Source organism: Calonectris borealis, chromosome 12 (assembly GCF_964195595.1).
Source record: "Calonectris borealis chromosome 12, bCalBor7.hap1.2, whole genome shotgun sequence".
Lineage (NCBI taxonomy): Eukaryota > Metazoa > Chordata > Aves > Procellariiformes > Procellariidae > Calonectris > Calonectris borealis.
This window is the reverse complement of record NC_134323.1, coordinates 18,141,773-18,159,698: the sequence shown is the minus strand read 5'-3', so window position 1 is coordinate 18,159,698 and position 17,926 is coordinate 18,141,773. Positions and strand designations below refer to the sequence as shown.

Genomic DNA, 17,926 nt, shown 5'->3' with positions numbered 1-17,926 from the left:
ACCGAGGGTCACCAAATATCTGGCAGCCCTGGAATGAGCTGTTTGTACCCGCCCTTGGGAGCACTTACGCTTCACATGTTTTTCTCCTCTGCTTTTAAAGGTCACATGAAAGCAGCAGTATTTGTGAAGAGGACGAGTGAAGGTGACTGCAGGGGAGAACAGAGACCTTCAAACAACTGTGAGAGCTTTCAGAGGTGAGCAGAAGCTCCTTCCCACTCCCATTTCTCCCGGCGTGGCCATCACCAACATCCATGGCCCAGCGGCCGTAAGCATCTACTGCCGGGACAGACTGCTCCCGCCTCCCCTTATTTCCTTAGCCTTTCCTCCTCCATTTATTTCCTTTGGGTTTTCCCCTTTGATTAAACTTCTGGCATGTAGGAATGTTTAATAATAAAACAGATAACTCATGGGAGATGGTATTTATAAAATCTACTACTTTTTTTTTTTTTCATTTTTCGTAAGACCTTGAGAGAAAATCTTGAACTACGTTCTTCCTTTCTTTTAAAAATAGAAAGAAAAAGCATAAGGAGCAGTTAACAAGTTTTCAAACCATCAATGTTTTATTTGGTTAGTTTATTAAACACCTTTAAGACAATTAATTTTGGTCTGTACCCTTCTATAAAATGATTCAAGTTCTGAACAAACCTCCAATACATAAAGCAAAGTTACTTTTACCATACGCAAATTTCAGATCAAAATACAACACTCTGTTTTCTTACATTTATAAAACCCGGTCAAATACAAACGACATTAAAAAAGATAAAACACTTTCACTGATCCTTGGTACAATATTACAGCACAATTTGCACAGTGGCAACTAAGTCCCCAAAGTACAAGTCAAATACTTTAAAAAGGGAACCTCCCTTTAGCCACCCAACATTATACTGAACACGTAAACGAAGCCAGTGCTACTTAATCCAGGAAAATTCTCGTGTCCCTTTTCGTATCGTGTGTGAGCCACAAAGCAATTCTGCAAGGGAGGTTACTGGTAAGCAACCAAACAGCTTTCCTGCTTTGCTGTTACAGTTTTATGTGCGACTACTCCATGAAAACAAATGGATGCAGGTGGACCAGACTCTGCACTGGGCAATTTATGCAACTAAAGTAAACCAAGAAATGTGTATTTTTGTAATAACAGATCATAAAACTCCTTTTTAAAAAAAAAAAAAATCAATACCAAATTATCTGTGGGTACAACTGGAGTAACTGCCTTTTTCTTCACTTTTAAGACATCTAATGTAGACACAGAGTGTTTTAAATTGTTGAGAGTTTGTTCCATTGCAAAACCCAGTGTTTCAGCAATAGGTCAAAGTGCCATTAAAATTGCACATTTTTCTTCAATTATGAGAATACATGGTAGCATGCAATGTTCGTTTGTTACTACACCTAAAAGCTTGCACTTACACTAACCTATGAACGATTTGGGATCTCTTACGAAACAGAAACAAGCACAAAAATTAAAATACAAACATAAAATGATAAAACTGAAGTGTCAGTTGACAAACATTCCTGGGAAGATTCTACTTAGCAATAACACCTCGAGAAGAGAAAGTAAAATCAGAGCAATAACAGAAGGGTCTGATGTATCAAACTCGGGTTATACTTTGCATAGGCAGTCAAAGCAAGTGCACTGCAGTGCAAAAAAGGGTATTTTTGCCTGCAGTCTGCAAACCCCTTCTTTCTTTCCCCCCACCCCCAAACCACTAATTTTACTTACAATTCAATTGTAAGTTCAGTAACTTCAGTTACAGCTAATGTGAAAATGTGTACCTAACTAAATGGAAAAATACACTAATGGATCTAACTTTCCTCTCCTCCCTCCCCCAAACTCACGTCGTATCCGTTAGGATACGGCAACACTTTCCGAAACTTTTCATATCTGTTAACATTAGTGTTATCCCGACAGAATGAAGGGGAATTGCATACTGCACAAACAGTACATATTTAAATAATGCTCGAGTGTAAACAATACAGGATGGAAACAGTTTAAAAAAAAAATCCCAGTGAGGTACAGCAAAAACTTAATTTGCTAATTTAGTCTTTTAAGTGCAATTGAAACACTGCGTACTGCCCTTCTCCAAAAAGATCTCTCCATAATTAAGCGACACTACTAGGCTTATTCCCTTAAAGCTACATACCCATGCTATAACTCATTATATTGACTTAATGCAAATATTTGTGGGGGAAAGTTAATTTACAGGGTTAATCAAAATCTTTGTAGTATTCAAAAGGAATGATAGTAACGGGATCAACCATGGAAAATGTGGTAATACACGTTTTTAAAAATATTTCCAATAATTCTAACACAAAACAGCAAGTATATTTTGAAAAATGCATAGAAACCCTGTCAATACAAAAATCCCCACTAAAATTACACAACTAAGCAATTTTAATCTAAATATTTTATGTGCTTTTCCTATAAAGGCCACTTTGACATACAAATACAAAAAAACCTACATTTTTCCCCAAAATAAATTATTTGTTCCTCAATTAAAAATACTGACTATGGAAGCGTAACAACCCTCTCGCAAGCCAGCTGCTCATCTGCAGCCGCTACTTCCAGAGAAGAAAATCTCCAAATATTTTCAATTACCAAAAGAAATAAGAAACGCCTTCAGCCTTTGTTCTGCCTAGCACTAGGAAAAACCTGGGGTTAGGAGCGGAATAGGCTGAACCCCTTGCACTGTACGTGCTGGGGAGGGAATGGGTATACGCAGACATCTGCAGAGAGATTTTCTGCTTGTCTCCCGCGTTGTGCACTGAAATCCCTTTTGGAAATCAGAGAAATCAATCAAGGTCAACCTGAATTAAAGACAGACAAGATAGTAAAACGGAGTTAGGAGGGAGCAGCAGTATGAGGTACAAGGTGGGTTAAGTAAATGACAAATACAGGCAAACTACGCAGAAGAATGCATGTAAAGGTGAGAGGACGTGATCAACTGGTAGAGAAGGGCTGCTCACGGGATGTAGAACCAGGGGAAAACAGTGTACCGGTTTTATTAGGATCTAACAGGGGAAGAAGGGGAACACAAGGAACAAACTTCACTGGAAAAACAAAGGAACAGGAGAACAAAGAACCTTTACCGGCAGTCCTGACCACATGGGCATTTATCCCTGAATTGCCATGGAAGCAGCAAAATCGCACGCACAAGCGGTGGAAATGACACTTACTTGGACTGGATTTGAGACGTCACAGGCATCCTTTACTGTAAGCACCAGACCCACAACTGAACAACACAGGAACGTAAAAGCAAGACTTACACCTACCTGGAGGGGCACAGCAAACCCCAAATGCCTGACATACTCTAGAGCAAAGAGATGCAAACCTCGTGAAGCGGCCCCTACCTTACCCCAGCGGGCAAGCCACACTGCCGGCTTTACAAGACGAGCTCGAATCGACAATACGAGACTGACAGGAGGGATACACTTTGACAGCACGTCATTCCGAGTCAATACACCTGATACACTGACGGGCGAGGCGGGGGGGAAGGAGGAAAACCAGTGAACAAGAGTTGATCTGGATGCAAGATTCTTGGGCAGCCATTGAGTACAAGTTCTCCTAACCTTGGACCGAGGACTGGATTTGGAAGGACACAAGAGCCGTGCGTCTTCTGTATCACAAGGAATTCAGCTCTCTGGTGCGCTATATTGCATAGTTTGATTGAGACCAAAGAGCATTTATGTCTTATTTTTCCCTGTTTTTAACAGAAGTAACTCAACATACTCAGGTCAGAGCATTCCAAAGCCTGGCCCCAAGCAATTCAAGGATTCATTTCTAAAGCAACACAGGAAGATTTTGGGGTGGGCACATAAACAAATAAAAGGAAAAACGCCATTCCCACACAAAGCACAAAAAGACCTGCAGAAAACGTACGCACATAAAAAGCCTGTAACAGTAAACACATCTGTAATACAGAAGTCAAAGCACGACAGCTGGATGATGGGAATAAACCTTGCTGTCAAGCTGCGTGCCAGCGATGGTTAACAAGACCAGGTGAGTGTTTCTACTACACCACACTGACGTATTTTTTGTCGAAAAAGCGGCAATATATTCTGACAACATCCTGCTAATTATCAAGATCTTAGATTTGACGGAACGCTGAACATTTACGAGAGCAGCAGCAATGTGGCATTAATTTCCAACACCCTCCTATTACTTGGCTCATGAAATACAGATATCATAATTGGATTAATCAACGTAGTTGTTATTTCATTCTCTTGCGCTAAAATAGAATATTTGTACAGTACTAAGTCAGACTAAGTATATTAGTCATCATTCATATAATATGTATTTCAATTGTTTAGCCCAATCCTACGAGATTCACGGTACTCGATAAACATGGTTTACAGAGAGAAAACTCTGAAGGCAGAGCATCTAATGTGAAGAAATTTTGCTTTTTCCTTTTGAAGGCAAAATTAAAACAATCTCAGCCTGTCAGGCTCCCACTTCAGATTATTAAACAGTAAACGTACAAACTGGGAAGCTATTATACATTTCTGTTTTCTCAAAAGAAAAAGTGGAGGTGGCCAGGAGGTCCCCGGTTATTTAGGCCAGTTCTTGCTGTTCCACCCTGCAGAAATAGTTCCAGAGCCTCCAATATTTTCAGATTTAAATACAACAAATGCAAAATATTAGATCTCCTATAACACTCAGTCTTAAACCTTTATATCTTACCCTTATGTAAGGGACAGGGTGGACTCATCCTTACCCATGCTGCTAGGGCGCAGCTGCAAGGCTCAGACTGTGCAATGAATGGTGTTGCTCTTAGCCTTCCCTAAAAGAAGAGGATCAAGGATTTGCAAGCTCAGCAGGGTTCTCTGAGGTCCCTCATTTTGTCGGCTGTGTTTCAGACAGTGCTGCAGCTAACGCAGATACTCCTCATGAAGGCCACCAGCCCGTGGTTCCTGGACAACGACAGTCTGGAGGAGTTAGGATGGTCCAGAGGGCAGCACCCAGCATGTGAAGTAGGAGAACGACAAGGCAGTCTCTGGACTCTTTTCAAAAGGCTCTTAGATTAACAAGAGTTATCTGACTGAGAAACGCTACACCGCTGGGACTGCGAAGCCCACGAAAAGGCAGTCTGGATGTCTGGAGATGGGACAAGTTCAAACATCAACCCCCTGATCCTTCCTGCTGCTTCAGACGGGGCAGGAGTACCATTTTTTATGTCCTCCACAGAATGAAAAATATTTAGCGATGTTAAGTTACCAAATCCCTACACCGAACTGATGATACGGATTAAACAAAAATAAAGACAGCACAATACGGACAACAACAAAGTTCCTACGCAAGACTAAAATTCAGCTCTCTGCTCCATGGCTTGCGTCTACAAGAGCCTTCTCCTCACAGCTACCAAGCTGACGTCCCTCCAGCGATGGCAGCCGTCGGTACCTTCCCTCCTTCCACCTCCTGACCTCCCGCGGCACGGGGCGGCTGCGCCCTCCGGGGTGAACAGACCCTGCCAGCCACGTGCGTGCCTCCGAAACAAGGGCTGAAGAGATGAGGTCTGCGGCAGATCCCATACCTGGCCCAACACCCAGCTGCTCTGACAGCCACGTATGTCAGCGTGTCCCAGACACGCAGGGAACAGCGCACAGCCGGGCCCTGGGACCGAGCCCAAGAAGATCAACGTGTACGGAATAGCCACCATGATGCCAATAGAGGGCTCTGGAATTAGCAGCTAATTGGTACAGTCTGCAGAGACATGAACAGCTCCTTGTTTTAGCCCTACTGTTTGTGCATGGCCAGTAAAATGTTTGCTACATTTAATTCAAAGTTAATACGAGCCGCTACTTAAAATTTTAGAGGAAAATGTTCCCCGTGAAGTATTTCTTGGTTTTGCCTTTACAAAGAAAGAAAAAAGTCAGCATTTTCCCATTACATTTTGTATTATTAAGGCCTTTGACAGTTCGGAAGCTGTCTTTAGGAAAAGGGATGTTTTTTAAAAAAATGACTGAATACTCAAAAAAAAAAACCCCAGAGAACAAACACAAGCTGATTATCAGCTTACCTTGGTATTTTAAGAAGTCAAGCACAGTGTAAGGAGTTCAAAAATACGTCAAAATAGCACCTTTAGAAGCAGAAGAAAACACTTTTGTTTTTTTTTTTAATTCTTCAAGGTAAGCAAAACCCTGCATACTTGAAGATCCCAAAGAAATGGGCAAATACATAATCTCAGGTATGGAAGGTGGGTATTTATTTGGACAGAGTTTTTTCCTCTGTAGGTGAGTAACTGGGGAACTCCATGAAAAAAAATCCAGATCAGACATTATAGAAAAATCAGTGAATCTCTCTATTGAGATAATGGATCAAGTTCACAGGCAAACCAGTGCAGAGTAGAGGCAGAGAGAAAACTATCTGATCTGTCCTTAAAAGAGCAGAGACTTCTATTTTTTAAACAGATTTTTTCCTATTTAAAAATTGTCAGGACAGTCTTTCAATTGCTTCTCTCATTTACAAGTATAATAGTTACTTTCAAGTAATATAAATTTTTATTTACTTTTTACAGCAGCTGCAGGTCAACCTTGGTCTTTTTGTACAGAAACATGCATTTAAAATGAAATTAAAGTAAACTGTCCTTGGACAATGGCATCGTTCTGCCCTGCTTCTTGCCTGCTTTTAGTTCTTTATTGAAGGACAAAATGCAATTTAAAACAAAACAAAACAAAAAAGTGCAAAGAAAAAAAATGAGGTAGCTGGGAATAGGGGCTTTTCCCCACGGACAAGGCGGCAGACTTCCAGCCACAAGTAACACGCCTACGCGGGAGCGGGCTACACATGTTCTACCTGCAGGATTGCTTACAGATGTTCAGGTGATCTCTAACCTGCTGACATTAGTTTTACAAGCTCGATGAAAAGTCATTTCATCGTGTATTAAGCACTCTCCCCACACACACCGAGCGGAGTTAAAGGATGCAGAGATGTGCAAAAAGCCAGTGCGCAGAGAGATCAAGTTTGTAGATGTCCTCCAACCCACAGGAGCTCTTCCTAGTGATCATCCGCAAAAGCAATGCATTGAGAAGTAAATTTGGGGTGAGAGTGAAAGCAAAATCCTGTTACTAAGAGCAAAAGACAAAACAACTGAGACCAGAAAGCAGCATTACGCAGGGGGTATGCCCAGGAATCTGCATCTGTTGGTTTGACGGGGCTTTGGGGGCCAATTCTCAGCCAGCCGCGGCCTCGAGTCCTCTCTGGCACTCGACACGTCTGCAGCTGGGCAACGTCCCAGCCATGCTTCCAACCACCGAGGGCAGCAAGGGGTGGCAATTACATGAGCTCTGTGCCAAAAACGGCCTCTTGCCCCATCGGGTACACACAGCAAGGCCATGTGCAGTGTAAGGAGAACCTTGTTGTTTTACTGATACTTTTCCTCCCCCTTTAAGACTTTAATACCACCTTCTAGGAGTCCACCAGAACACAGCTTGCTGTTTACATCGATTAAACTAAGATATGACAGAATACTCACCATACATTGTAAAATAGTCTCAGACCCTTAAATACAAAAAAGTTTCAAATACAAGCAGCGAATCATTAGGTTTTGGAAGTCAGGGAGAAAAAAAAAAAACCCACTCAAAATTGACTTAGCAGCTGTTTCCCCAAGCAAACAAAAGCTAGAACAGATCCTGGTTTCTCTAAGCAACCCAGAAGAGTCCTTTGGACTAGTTTAAGACCAGTTCTGAAAGAGAGTGAAAGTATTTCTTAAGAGGGTACTCCTTGGCTTCCCTTCAGAAATAAACTTTAACAAGAGCTTTAAAGAATGTCAGCTCTGTTCAACTTGACCACCTTGAAAGATACCCCGGTGTACTGGTTTACTTATTCTAATAATTACTCAGACTTCACTTTTTAAGGCCTAAAAATAGTGAAACAAGCAACAAGGATGATAATGCTTTCCTGCTATCATGTGTAAATTAATAAAACAGATGCTGCCTAGGTGAAGCTTTAGCATATGAGATCATTAAGGTGAGAATCTCAAGAACAGCCAGGGATAAGGTTTTTGCAGCATGCTGCTTATCGCATACTGAAATTTAGACTTTCCAGAATGGCTCTTGCTTTCATCAGGTGCAAAATTGTTCCACCGGTTTTTTTCTATTCTGAAATCAGTAGAGGTGGCAGCACGCTAACAGAATGCACAGAAATTATACTTGTAAAAGCAGCCCACTGTACAGCCTGCTTAAGTGGTATCTTTCAGGCTCTGACTGGGTTTAGAACTATAGATGAAAGAAACTTGCCCCTGACAAAAACAGAGGGTGTCTTAGCATTAACTGAAAAGAAAGTAATCAGATCCATCAGCTTTTATAAGGGCTCAGTATAGTCTCGTTTCATTATGAAAATTCAAGGGCATAGGTAGGCAACGGCATTGAGCATGTTCATTTACTGTGCGCTCTGGCAGGTGTTCATTATTCACACGAAACCCTGCAAAAATACTGGGCAACAAGATTCAGCTTTTTACACTGAAAAGTTCCAATCTTCCAGCTCACTTTTCAAGACATTTCAATAGATTATTTCAAATAACCTTCAAATATTATTCTAAACAAATCCTTTATCTCTTTGAATTATTTTTATAACTAATAAGCAGCTACCTAGAATAAGCCATTTTTAAAAATATCTTTAAGACTTTGTATCACCAACAAATTTACAACATGATCACCTGTTGGTAGCAGTTTATAGTTTAATTCTCCCATTACCCTTAATCCTTTTTAGCAAGTGTTTATCTAGTTAGGCACTTCACACGGGTTTAGTCTATTCTTCTAGCTTACCTGTTAATCAAAAATTTGAGAGAACTGATCACTGGAGTACAACAGCAGTTAGATTACAGAGTCACCCAGGGGATGGCTGATCAGATGTCACCTTAAAGCCTGGCTGCAATCCTTCCTACAGTAAGGAATTTCCCAGGAAAAAAAACAAAACAAAACAAAACAAAACCATAGGGATGCTGGACAGCAGGTGCCCAACCTATCGATAAACTTCAGAGCACACGGATGTGACCCCTACAGAAAACGAGCGGTGCTTCACCCAAATCTTACCGGCTTTACAGCAATATCTCCAAGTCAGCTTTTACTGGCTCACCTTCCCAATTTTCAGTGATCAGACAGATCTCCTGACTCTGCTTTCACAAATAGTGTGCCACGGAAACACAGACCCTACTGACGCAGCTCTCAACTCCGATAACAAACAAGAAAAAGCAACAGAAAATGGCAAATGTCAAAAGGCTACAGCACTGACGACTGAAACGCAGGCCTGTACTCGTTCCTTAACGGTAAAAGGAAATACTCTAAGTTAAGATGGAAATAGTAGCTTCCAACTGCAAAACAACCGTCTATATAATTAACACCCCTCCCACCCACCTGAAGAAGCTGTTTAAGTAGTCCAAAGAGTTAAGAGAACACAAACCCCAAAACCTTGATGCTAACATTAGAGGCAGAAAGGATCCATACCCCAAATTAAAAATAACTCCTTGGAAAGCATTGCTGTGAGCGGCACCAAAACATACCTTAGTTACAATCTTCAGTATGCCTGTGTCTGGGGTATAGTCACGCTTCCTGAGACACAGCTTTCCTTCTGCAGATAAGATTAGTTCAAACAAATTGCACTTTATCTAAATATTTATAATTTTAAATACTAAAACCTGTTACCAGCTGCCATTTGTTATACACTTGCATGGCACTAGTGCTCTAATAAAGAGCAAAGTGTCCGTATGCATCACACGAAGTGATGGCTCAAGGCAGCTGTGAAGAGTAACACAAACCTGCAGAACAGTATTAAAAAAAAGTAAAGATTTACAGTGTTTTAAATAGCATTCATTTAAAAAAAAAAGAACCACTGCTCTTTTTTGGAACACAGTGAACTTTAAGCATCTCTGTATTTTCATAGAACAGTTGGAATTATTGTTATATACAGAGGAAACCAAAAGTTTGGCACTTGTAACAACTTGCATTTGTTATTGCATCCTGCACTTTGCACGGCACGTGTGCGGTACCAAAACCCCTGCAGGCTGTATGGCCGCAGTATTGATGGAATCAACCAGAGGAACTGCAGTTAAAACAGGGAACAACGCTCCCTAAACCCCTCACTTCTGTCCTTGTGCATTTACCAAGTCATGCAGGCACAAGAAATATTGCAAAAAAAGAAATTAAGCTGCCTGGTGTTTTCTGGAAGAGGAGTTTATAAAGGAAGCCAGGCGCTTCAGTAGCTTTGATGAAAACACTCCTATTTTCAGCAAGAACTCTGCTTCAGAAGGCAGGCTGTGTAACGTGCAAGTTTTGTGCAGTCAAAAGCAAAAGGGATACAGCCTGCCCACAGTTTCAGTGAGCTGATTTTGTAAATTCGCCTTTGTTTTCAGATTCACCGCTATCTTTTTGTGTAATCTCATATTAATTTGCCTTCAATTTAAAGATGAGGTACCCTCAAAGCTACGGAAAGTCACTTGACCAGGAACTGAGTTGATACAGCATTTTCACAATAACTCAAACTTAAGGAATAGCTGATAAAATATTTGAGGACAGGCAGACCTTGCTGTGGTATAACAAAACAGAAGACTCTTCAGGATGCCTCTTTTCAGGTTATAAAAACAAAAAGGATGAGAAATCCAGAAAGGATGTTTGAAATCCAACACTGACTCTTTAGGAACACGAGCATCCCACAAGGCCAGGTTAGGAACGCAGACCAGGCCAGGCGTGTGCCTCCCTAAGAAACCCAAGAGATTTATTTTAGGAGAGCAACAGCACTTTACACCTTTGCTTCTGTAATCACTCTTTCTGCCGTGCAGAGCAGCCACAAGACTACACGCGTAAAACAAGCACAGAGGACACTGTTGTGTGCTTATGGTATTATCTCGTTTCCCCACTCGTACACTCAAATTTTTGATTTTACCCTTAAATTAGCAATTCCAGAGTTTTTCCAAAAATAACATGTGGCACATGGAAAAAGGAAAAGGAAACTTTTTGGGGGGGGAATTGTGGTAAGAGGTGGAGTGAGGGGAGAAAAAAGCCACCGCTATTCCCACCTTGCACAACCCCTACCCCATATTCGGTGATTTTCTGATTACAATGGCTGGGGTTTGTCCAATTCTACAACAGGGGGAAGGAAAGGACGCAGAGGCCCAACCCAAGTCGCTCAAGCCTGCAACGTGACCCAGCCAGCCCTCGGCTGGGATTGTGCTGAGCTTGACTCAAGATGCAACCACCTGAGACCTGCACCAAGGACCCAGCCCCGATCCGAGGTCTGGCGGGCACCGAGTCGGCGGCACTCTTCAGCGATACAGACGTTGGTCTCAAAACATCGGCATTTCAATGCTGCAACGAACTCACAACCCCAGTGAGGCACCCAGTTTGGTGAATCCGTACGGAAAGTGCCTAAAAACCTGATGCCTGGAAGCCAGCAGAGTGCACAGGCAGCTGGCTAAGAAAATGATTCAAAAAGTCACCTGTGGGGGAACTGGCTGAATTTGAGTGCCGATTTATGAGCTGGAAGGAATTAAGGCTATAGTGCCAAGCAAGGACAACTTAAACAAGTTTCTAAACTGCCAAACTACCTAAAACCCCTGGATTGCAAACTGAGAAAATGCATGAGTTGCTTCCCATGTGGTTCAGCCATCATATGCAGGGGTACGCAGCCGCCAGGAAAGCGGGGACAGCTGGGGTGGTGGCATGTACCAGGGAACCCAGTTCAATCTATAGCTGTTCGCACGTTCAACACGCTCAGGAAACTGGTGACCTCCATCCACTCAGTCCTCTGGTACCAAAGCCTCCCTCCTCTACTGAAGTCGACCACCTCTTCCCCAGGAAACGTCAGAGGTCAGCTACCCCTCTCTCATACACCACCACCTGTACATCAGGCTCTCCCCGGGGAAAGGAGAGCCTTGGCTTCAAAGCCCTGCTCCAAACCGGGAGGCAAGCGAACCTGGTTCTTGCACATCCAAGAGATGCACTCGTCACCGGGCTGGAGGATAGAACTGGAGAGACACACACAAGTCAGACCCCGAAAGATGCATCCCTTCCCTCCTACACACACAGAGAGGCTAGAACATCTCCTGAGCGGCCCCACAGACAGTGCAGATGGGAATGATCCCCATCCCCTTGAAGCAAGGCCAAAGAGGCCGGTTTTGAGATCTCGGGGGTGCTTAAATCTCCAGCTTGCGCATGCACCCGAAACTGCAGGAGACAACGTCTCCAGAGACTTGGTCGCTGGCTGCCAGCCGCGCAGAAAGCACGCAAGCTAAGAAACTGAGTTTGTAACTGTTTCAGGTGAAGAGGCTTAAACTTCTTGGTCAAATCTCACCGAATGCATTCGCAACACGCTCCAATTACCAGCAGATTTGTTTGTTTTATTTACGTTTTAAAAAAAAATAAAAGTAAGAATACCTACTGTTAATCCTACTTTAAGTGTAAACATTTGATTCAATAACTTTAACTGCAAAACACTGCTAGAGTATATATGATTTGGATTTATTATGTGCATTTATTACTTAGGTTCTCTGGATGCTGAATGCCCTTCAAGTGTACTGGGAAGCTACGGGGACTCAAGAGATAGCAGCCTGCAATATTCTGAATAACATTTCCGAAAGTTTTCTAAGCCACTTAGAAAACTGAGCTCAAAAGTGAAATAGATACTTAGGAACATTCATCACTTTTGAATAGGGGATCTTGGCACTTCGTCTAAGAAAAAAATTGAACAACATTAAGATTTTCAAAAAAGGGGAGTTTTACAGATAAACTAACAGCACTTGATTTATTTCACAAGACAGCCAAGGATGGAAATAGTGGTTCACATTTCTGTAGTAAAGCATTATATATAAATTTAAAATCTAAAGACATATATATATACACACACACCAAGTTTACTGCAATGCATAAATATATAAACTTTTTAATACGCCAACTAATATAGGTCAGAAAATTGATGTATATAGTTCAAGTTTTGCAGCACTTCAGCATTGTAAAAAATAAAAAAAAATAAATAATGGTCAATGGATTGGCTGCTGCCCTCTTTTTTTTTTTCCCCCCCCACCCCTTTGCTCAGAATCAGAGTAATTCCAACCACACATCAGCACTATGGAAGGACTGAGCAGAAGTAAGTTTCAGAACGGCTCTTCAAGGAATATTTAGTGAAATATAACTATGTTGTACTAGTTTGGGATTGTATTTCAACATATCCGAGATGATTCAATAAAGATGACGAAGGTTTACACTAACACAACTGAGGGCAGAGATTGGCTTGTCTGAGGTCCACGAAGTTGCAGAGTGGAAAGTATTGTATGTAGTTATAATACTGGTTATACAAAGTCTCTTTTTTTGAAGGGAAGGAGGTCTTATTTCTATTTCCATCTCTCTCATTTTATTCCTTTTAAATAAATACAGGTTACGTCCCACCCATCACAACAATAATGAAATCAAAAATTGAGGTAAAAGTGTTCTACCAGCTGATCTTGACTACGAACAAAAGTCAATTAAATACCGCTACTGATGTGAACAAGACTTAGTAAGAAATAAAATGCAAGATACTAAATTCTTCACTATAACCACACCATAAAACCCAGCTTTCAAAGTCAGACAGCAGTAAACAAGACTGTACCTTAGCACGGAAATCATTAGTAAACCAGCTTTTGATCCCAATTTAAAGTCGCTGTACAAATTTTCCTTAACTTAGTCCAAAAATCACGTTTTCTGCAAAACAAATATATCCTTGTCATATTTCACCTTTGTTCTAACAGAGATAAAATGCACCTTTCTATAATCCTCAGTCTTAAAAACCATTCTTAGTTTGCACGCAATCTGAAGTAAAAAGGAACAGAACCTATTTTCTTTAATTTGTCAAGTTTTGTTGTCTTTTACCAAAAGCAGCAATCCTCATTAACCGTTCCAAACATCGTTTCCCTTTTTACTTCACGGAAAGAGCCACCAAAGCCCACACAGAAACGCACGCCACCCATCTGTACACCAGTTCATCAGGCTATCCAAATGACAGCGTAGAAAAAACAGTTTACTTCTCTGTAGTATACTGTATCCATTTCAGATTAGTCCATTTTAAATATATTAAAAATATTTGTAGGAATGAAAACATTGCAAATGAATGAAAAACCTTATGTACACACCTCCACCATTTTTAGGCACAGACCTTAACTTTCGAGGAAGGACTAGAAATAAAAGGTGCAACAACCAACATCTCCTACGGCATTACGGTCAAACAACAGTCTTTGCAGTATACCAGGGAGGTTGGTTATCATATAGCTTCTGTGTATTATAGCTATCCAGTCCAAGATAGCACATTTATTCTTATCAGTTCCCCTCAGGGGAAACACATCTTAAATCTGTTTTGCTTTTCAATAAACTTCACCAAAGGAATACCAATTCCCACCAGTTTCAGACACAAAAAACCTCCTTCAATAACACGATTTAAACTCCAAATGGTTACGACTGAAGGTGTTTCCTTGATCCCCCTTTTTATTTTCCCCCCTCTCTTCTTTTTAATGTATACTTAAGTTATTTGTTCCCGAAACAAGAACTGAGACTCAAGCTTTTTAAGCATTTAAAACAAAAACAGTTACCATACCAAAGCACAGCATACAGTGTAAGTTTCAGCTGTAATTTCTCAGCTTTTCCTTTATATAGAGCTATATTATGGTGGACTGCGCAGAATTCTTCCAGTCTCCTCCACTGTCAGCATACGGATCACGGAGAAGGTACACGAATGCGGAATAATCCTTGTTGAAGCTGCAGTCGGAAGAGCTTGCAGTTTGCGATCCGCAAAGCTGCACAGCCAGTACGGCGAAGGTCCGATGGAAATAGTGGTTTAGTGCGCTGCCAGGTTCCCGTGCTTCTTTTAAATTCTCTAACATAGTCATAATTTGTACCTGAATTCACACATGCACAAAAAAAGATAAAATGCTTAAAACATACTGTAGCTGTCACCACATTTAACCTCTAATAAGGCAAATAGGTGAACAAGAGCATGCACAGAAACACAAACAAATTTCTGGATGTATGGTTGAAATTATTGTCAAAAGGAAACTATTATGACATTTCTTATCTACTTAAACCCACCACATCTGGAATTTTGCTCTTTCGTATTTTGTAGAAAGCCCTGTTACACACTCATATATATACGTATGGCCGTGAAAGCATGTAGTCTTCCGAAGTTTTTTTACAGTACGTGGCCAGATGCTGAAAGCTGAGTATTGAATATGTTTGTTAGTACACATTTATTCGCTTGGGATTTCGAGCCAAGAGCCACTATCACATTCATATGAACCGCTGGACGATGTCCCCAAAATGCAGCACCATCTGCTTACTGCTGCAAAGATGGGAGAAACAACCTCAGGCACTAACATTTTTTCTTATATTTAGACAAATGAAGTAACATACTCTTAGTCTTGATCTCTTCTGATCTTCAAACTGCTAATCGACCAAATGCTTACAGCACTGAATTTGTTTTCTAAAGAGCTTCAACATACAAAACCAACCTGTACATTTCAGTACGCCCAGCATAATTCCCCTAAAGACAACAGTAACTTAACAGAATATAGTCCCAGCCTTTTATTCTAAAAAAATTCGGTCTCATTAGTGTCACATATTTAAAAGACTGGAAGAAGACAAGCAAGAGGAGGTTATTAGTTCTAATTCTGACCTGTATCGAGATCTCCAATCACATATATGCTGGCTCCAATGGGCACAGCTCCATACACGAAGGAAGAACTAGTTGGGATACATAGGTTCTGGTCATTTAGATAAATCCACCTGTAAAAATAATAATAAAAAACCTGGTATGCAATTTTTATTGAGCACATTAAAAGAATTCCAGGTTCTTTTTGCAACTGCCGTCTTCGAATCAAAAGCAGAGTGTACAAGTTGATTTGTTATGTAAAAACTGTTGGGAACATTGTCTAGTTCAGAACAGTCTTGGCTTTTCCTAGCCAGGAAAAGCAATTGGAACTGCTGTTTGGGAAGCTTGGGATACTTTATCCTGAAGTTACTTTATTTCAGAATTGCTCCACTCATCTGTGTAACCTATCTGGAATAAATTCTTCTTGCAGCCACCATGTGACCTTCTGGAAGAGAGCAGGCATATAAGAGAGCCTCTTCTACAACAGCTATGCCAGTCAGTTTTCCCCACAGAGAAAATTTTAGGCAGCTTTGTCTTAAAATCAGTAGAGTAATAAAAGCATGTGAGTCTTAATAGTCCATACGAGGGGAAATAACAAATTGCTACATAGGAAGGCCTCGTCACTAAGCAGTGCCTTCCCCCATATAATTCTCTAACTTCTTTCATTGCACTTTATCAGCGACAAGAAATCCCCAGTCCAGTAAGAAGAATGCAGCACTTGGCAACGCCTAACTTTAAACAAGAGATAGAAGACTGGAAATCAAAATGCAAGGGATTTTGGGAAGGAAAAGAAATGTCCGTTACCTGGAATTGAAACAGACCTTTCCGATCACGTATCAGGCTCTTTTCAATCACTTTCTACCTCCTACTATAACCTTACAAGTTCCCCATGTTCACTTTAAGCATATTCTCATTTCAACGCTACATCAGCCTGATCTTTCTACCAAGTGAAAAGCAGTTTTCCATGTCGACGCCTTTGGAAACCAGGTAAGTAGGTACTCATCACCCACGTGGGACACTGGCTTGTAAAGATGACCCATTTATCTAGAGTTGTCAGCATCCTCTCTATGGTTCTGAAACAAATTTCTACAAAATGCTGCTGCGCTTTCGCAGATGCTGTCACAGTTACTATTTATAGACCCTAAGAAATACAAATCAACGCTATTGTAGGTGACTGCTCCTAGATCTTTCATTAAATAATTTACAGAGAACAGGGAAGTTTAAAAAACCTTTGAAAAGCATCCCATGTATTTACATGGCCATACCTGGTTAATTTGAGGAAAACAGTTAGGAAATATCCTCACGGATACTGCTGACCTTTGAAAATTCTGCATTATCTTAACCCATGATTCAGAAGTAAGCCCCTCTCCTGGCACTGAAGGGGAGGCTGCTACGTATCAGTTTTCTTGGAGGGAGAGATCAATTTTTAAAGGCCAAATGAAAGGATTAGCTGTCCATTATTTCGTCTGTGCTATACACTGAAGGATTAAGATTCTGCAGAAAGCAAGGGAATGGCTTGTAGCTGTCACAGAGGATGACAGATGAACTAAGAACACAGAAAAGGAGAAGTCCTCTACACTGATTCAGAAACTCTGTTAAAGAGCAAAATAGCTTTCACCATATTTCATCAGCTTCCTTTCCTTACTGTGGGAAGAGGACACAGTATTTTCACTGCTTTTTAACACCAAGTTACCTAGAATTACGACAACTGAGTAAGTGGCAGAGAAGTTAGTGGTCAAAGGCTCAATGTCCAGATGGAGACTGGTGACAAGTGGTGTCCCTCAGGGATCCGTACTGGGACCGGTACTGTTTAATACCTTCATCAATGACATAGACAGTGGGATCGAGGGCACCCTCAGCAAGTTTGCAGACGACACCAAGCTGAGTGGCGCGGCTGACATGCTTGAGGGATGGGATGCCATCCAGAGGGACCTGGACAAGCTTGAGAAGTGAGGCCATGTGAACCTCATGAGGTTCAACAAGGCCAAGTGCAAGGTCCTGCACCTGGGTTGGGGCAACCCCCGGTATCAATGCAGGCTGGGGGATGAAGGGATTGAGAGCAGCCCTGCCAAGAGGACTTGGGGGTACTGGTGGATGAAAAGCTGGACACGAGCTGACAACGTGAACTCGCAGCCCAGAAGGCCAACCGTATCCTGGGCTGCATCACAAGAAGCATGGCCAGCAGGTCAAGGGACAGGATTCTGCCCCTCTACCCTGCTCTGGTGAGACCCCACCTGCAGCACTGCGTCCAGCTCTGGAGCCCTCAGCACAAGAAAGACGTGGACCTGTTGGAGCGGGTCCAGAGGAGGCCACAAAAATGATCAGAAG

The 17,926-nt window shown here is 41.6% G+C and overlaps 1 protein-coding gene across 4 annotated transcripts in view; it reads right to left on the bottom strand.

The window, feature by feature from the left end:
• GAN (gigaxonin) overlaps positions 1 to 17,926 on the bottom strand; it is a 45,842-nt gene that overhangs the window by 1,982 nt on the left and 25,934 nt on the right. For 2 of the 4 annotated variants that reach the window (XM_075161481.1, XM_075161483.1), the window contains exons 10-11: positions 15,623 to 15,732; positions 538 to 14,849 (exon numbers count right to left, since the gene is read on the bottom strand). The exons of 1 other annotated variant lie outside the window; for it this stretch is intronic. In XM_075161481.1, coding sequence (XP_075017582.1) covers positions 14,668 to 14,849; positions 15,623 to 15,732 — 292 coding nt within the window. In that variant the 3' untranslated portion in view covers positions 538 to 14,667. Of the gene's footprint in view, positions 1 to 537; positions 14,850 to 15,622; positions 15,733 to 17,926 lie in introns of those variants that run through there. One more of the 4 variants, XR_012675423.1, reaches the window with a different exon arrangement.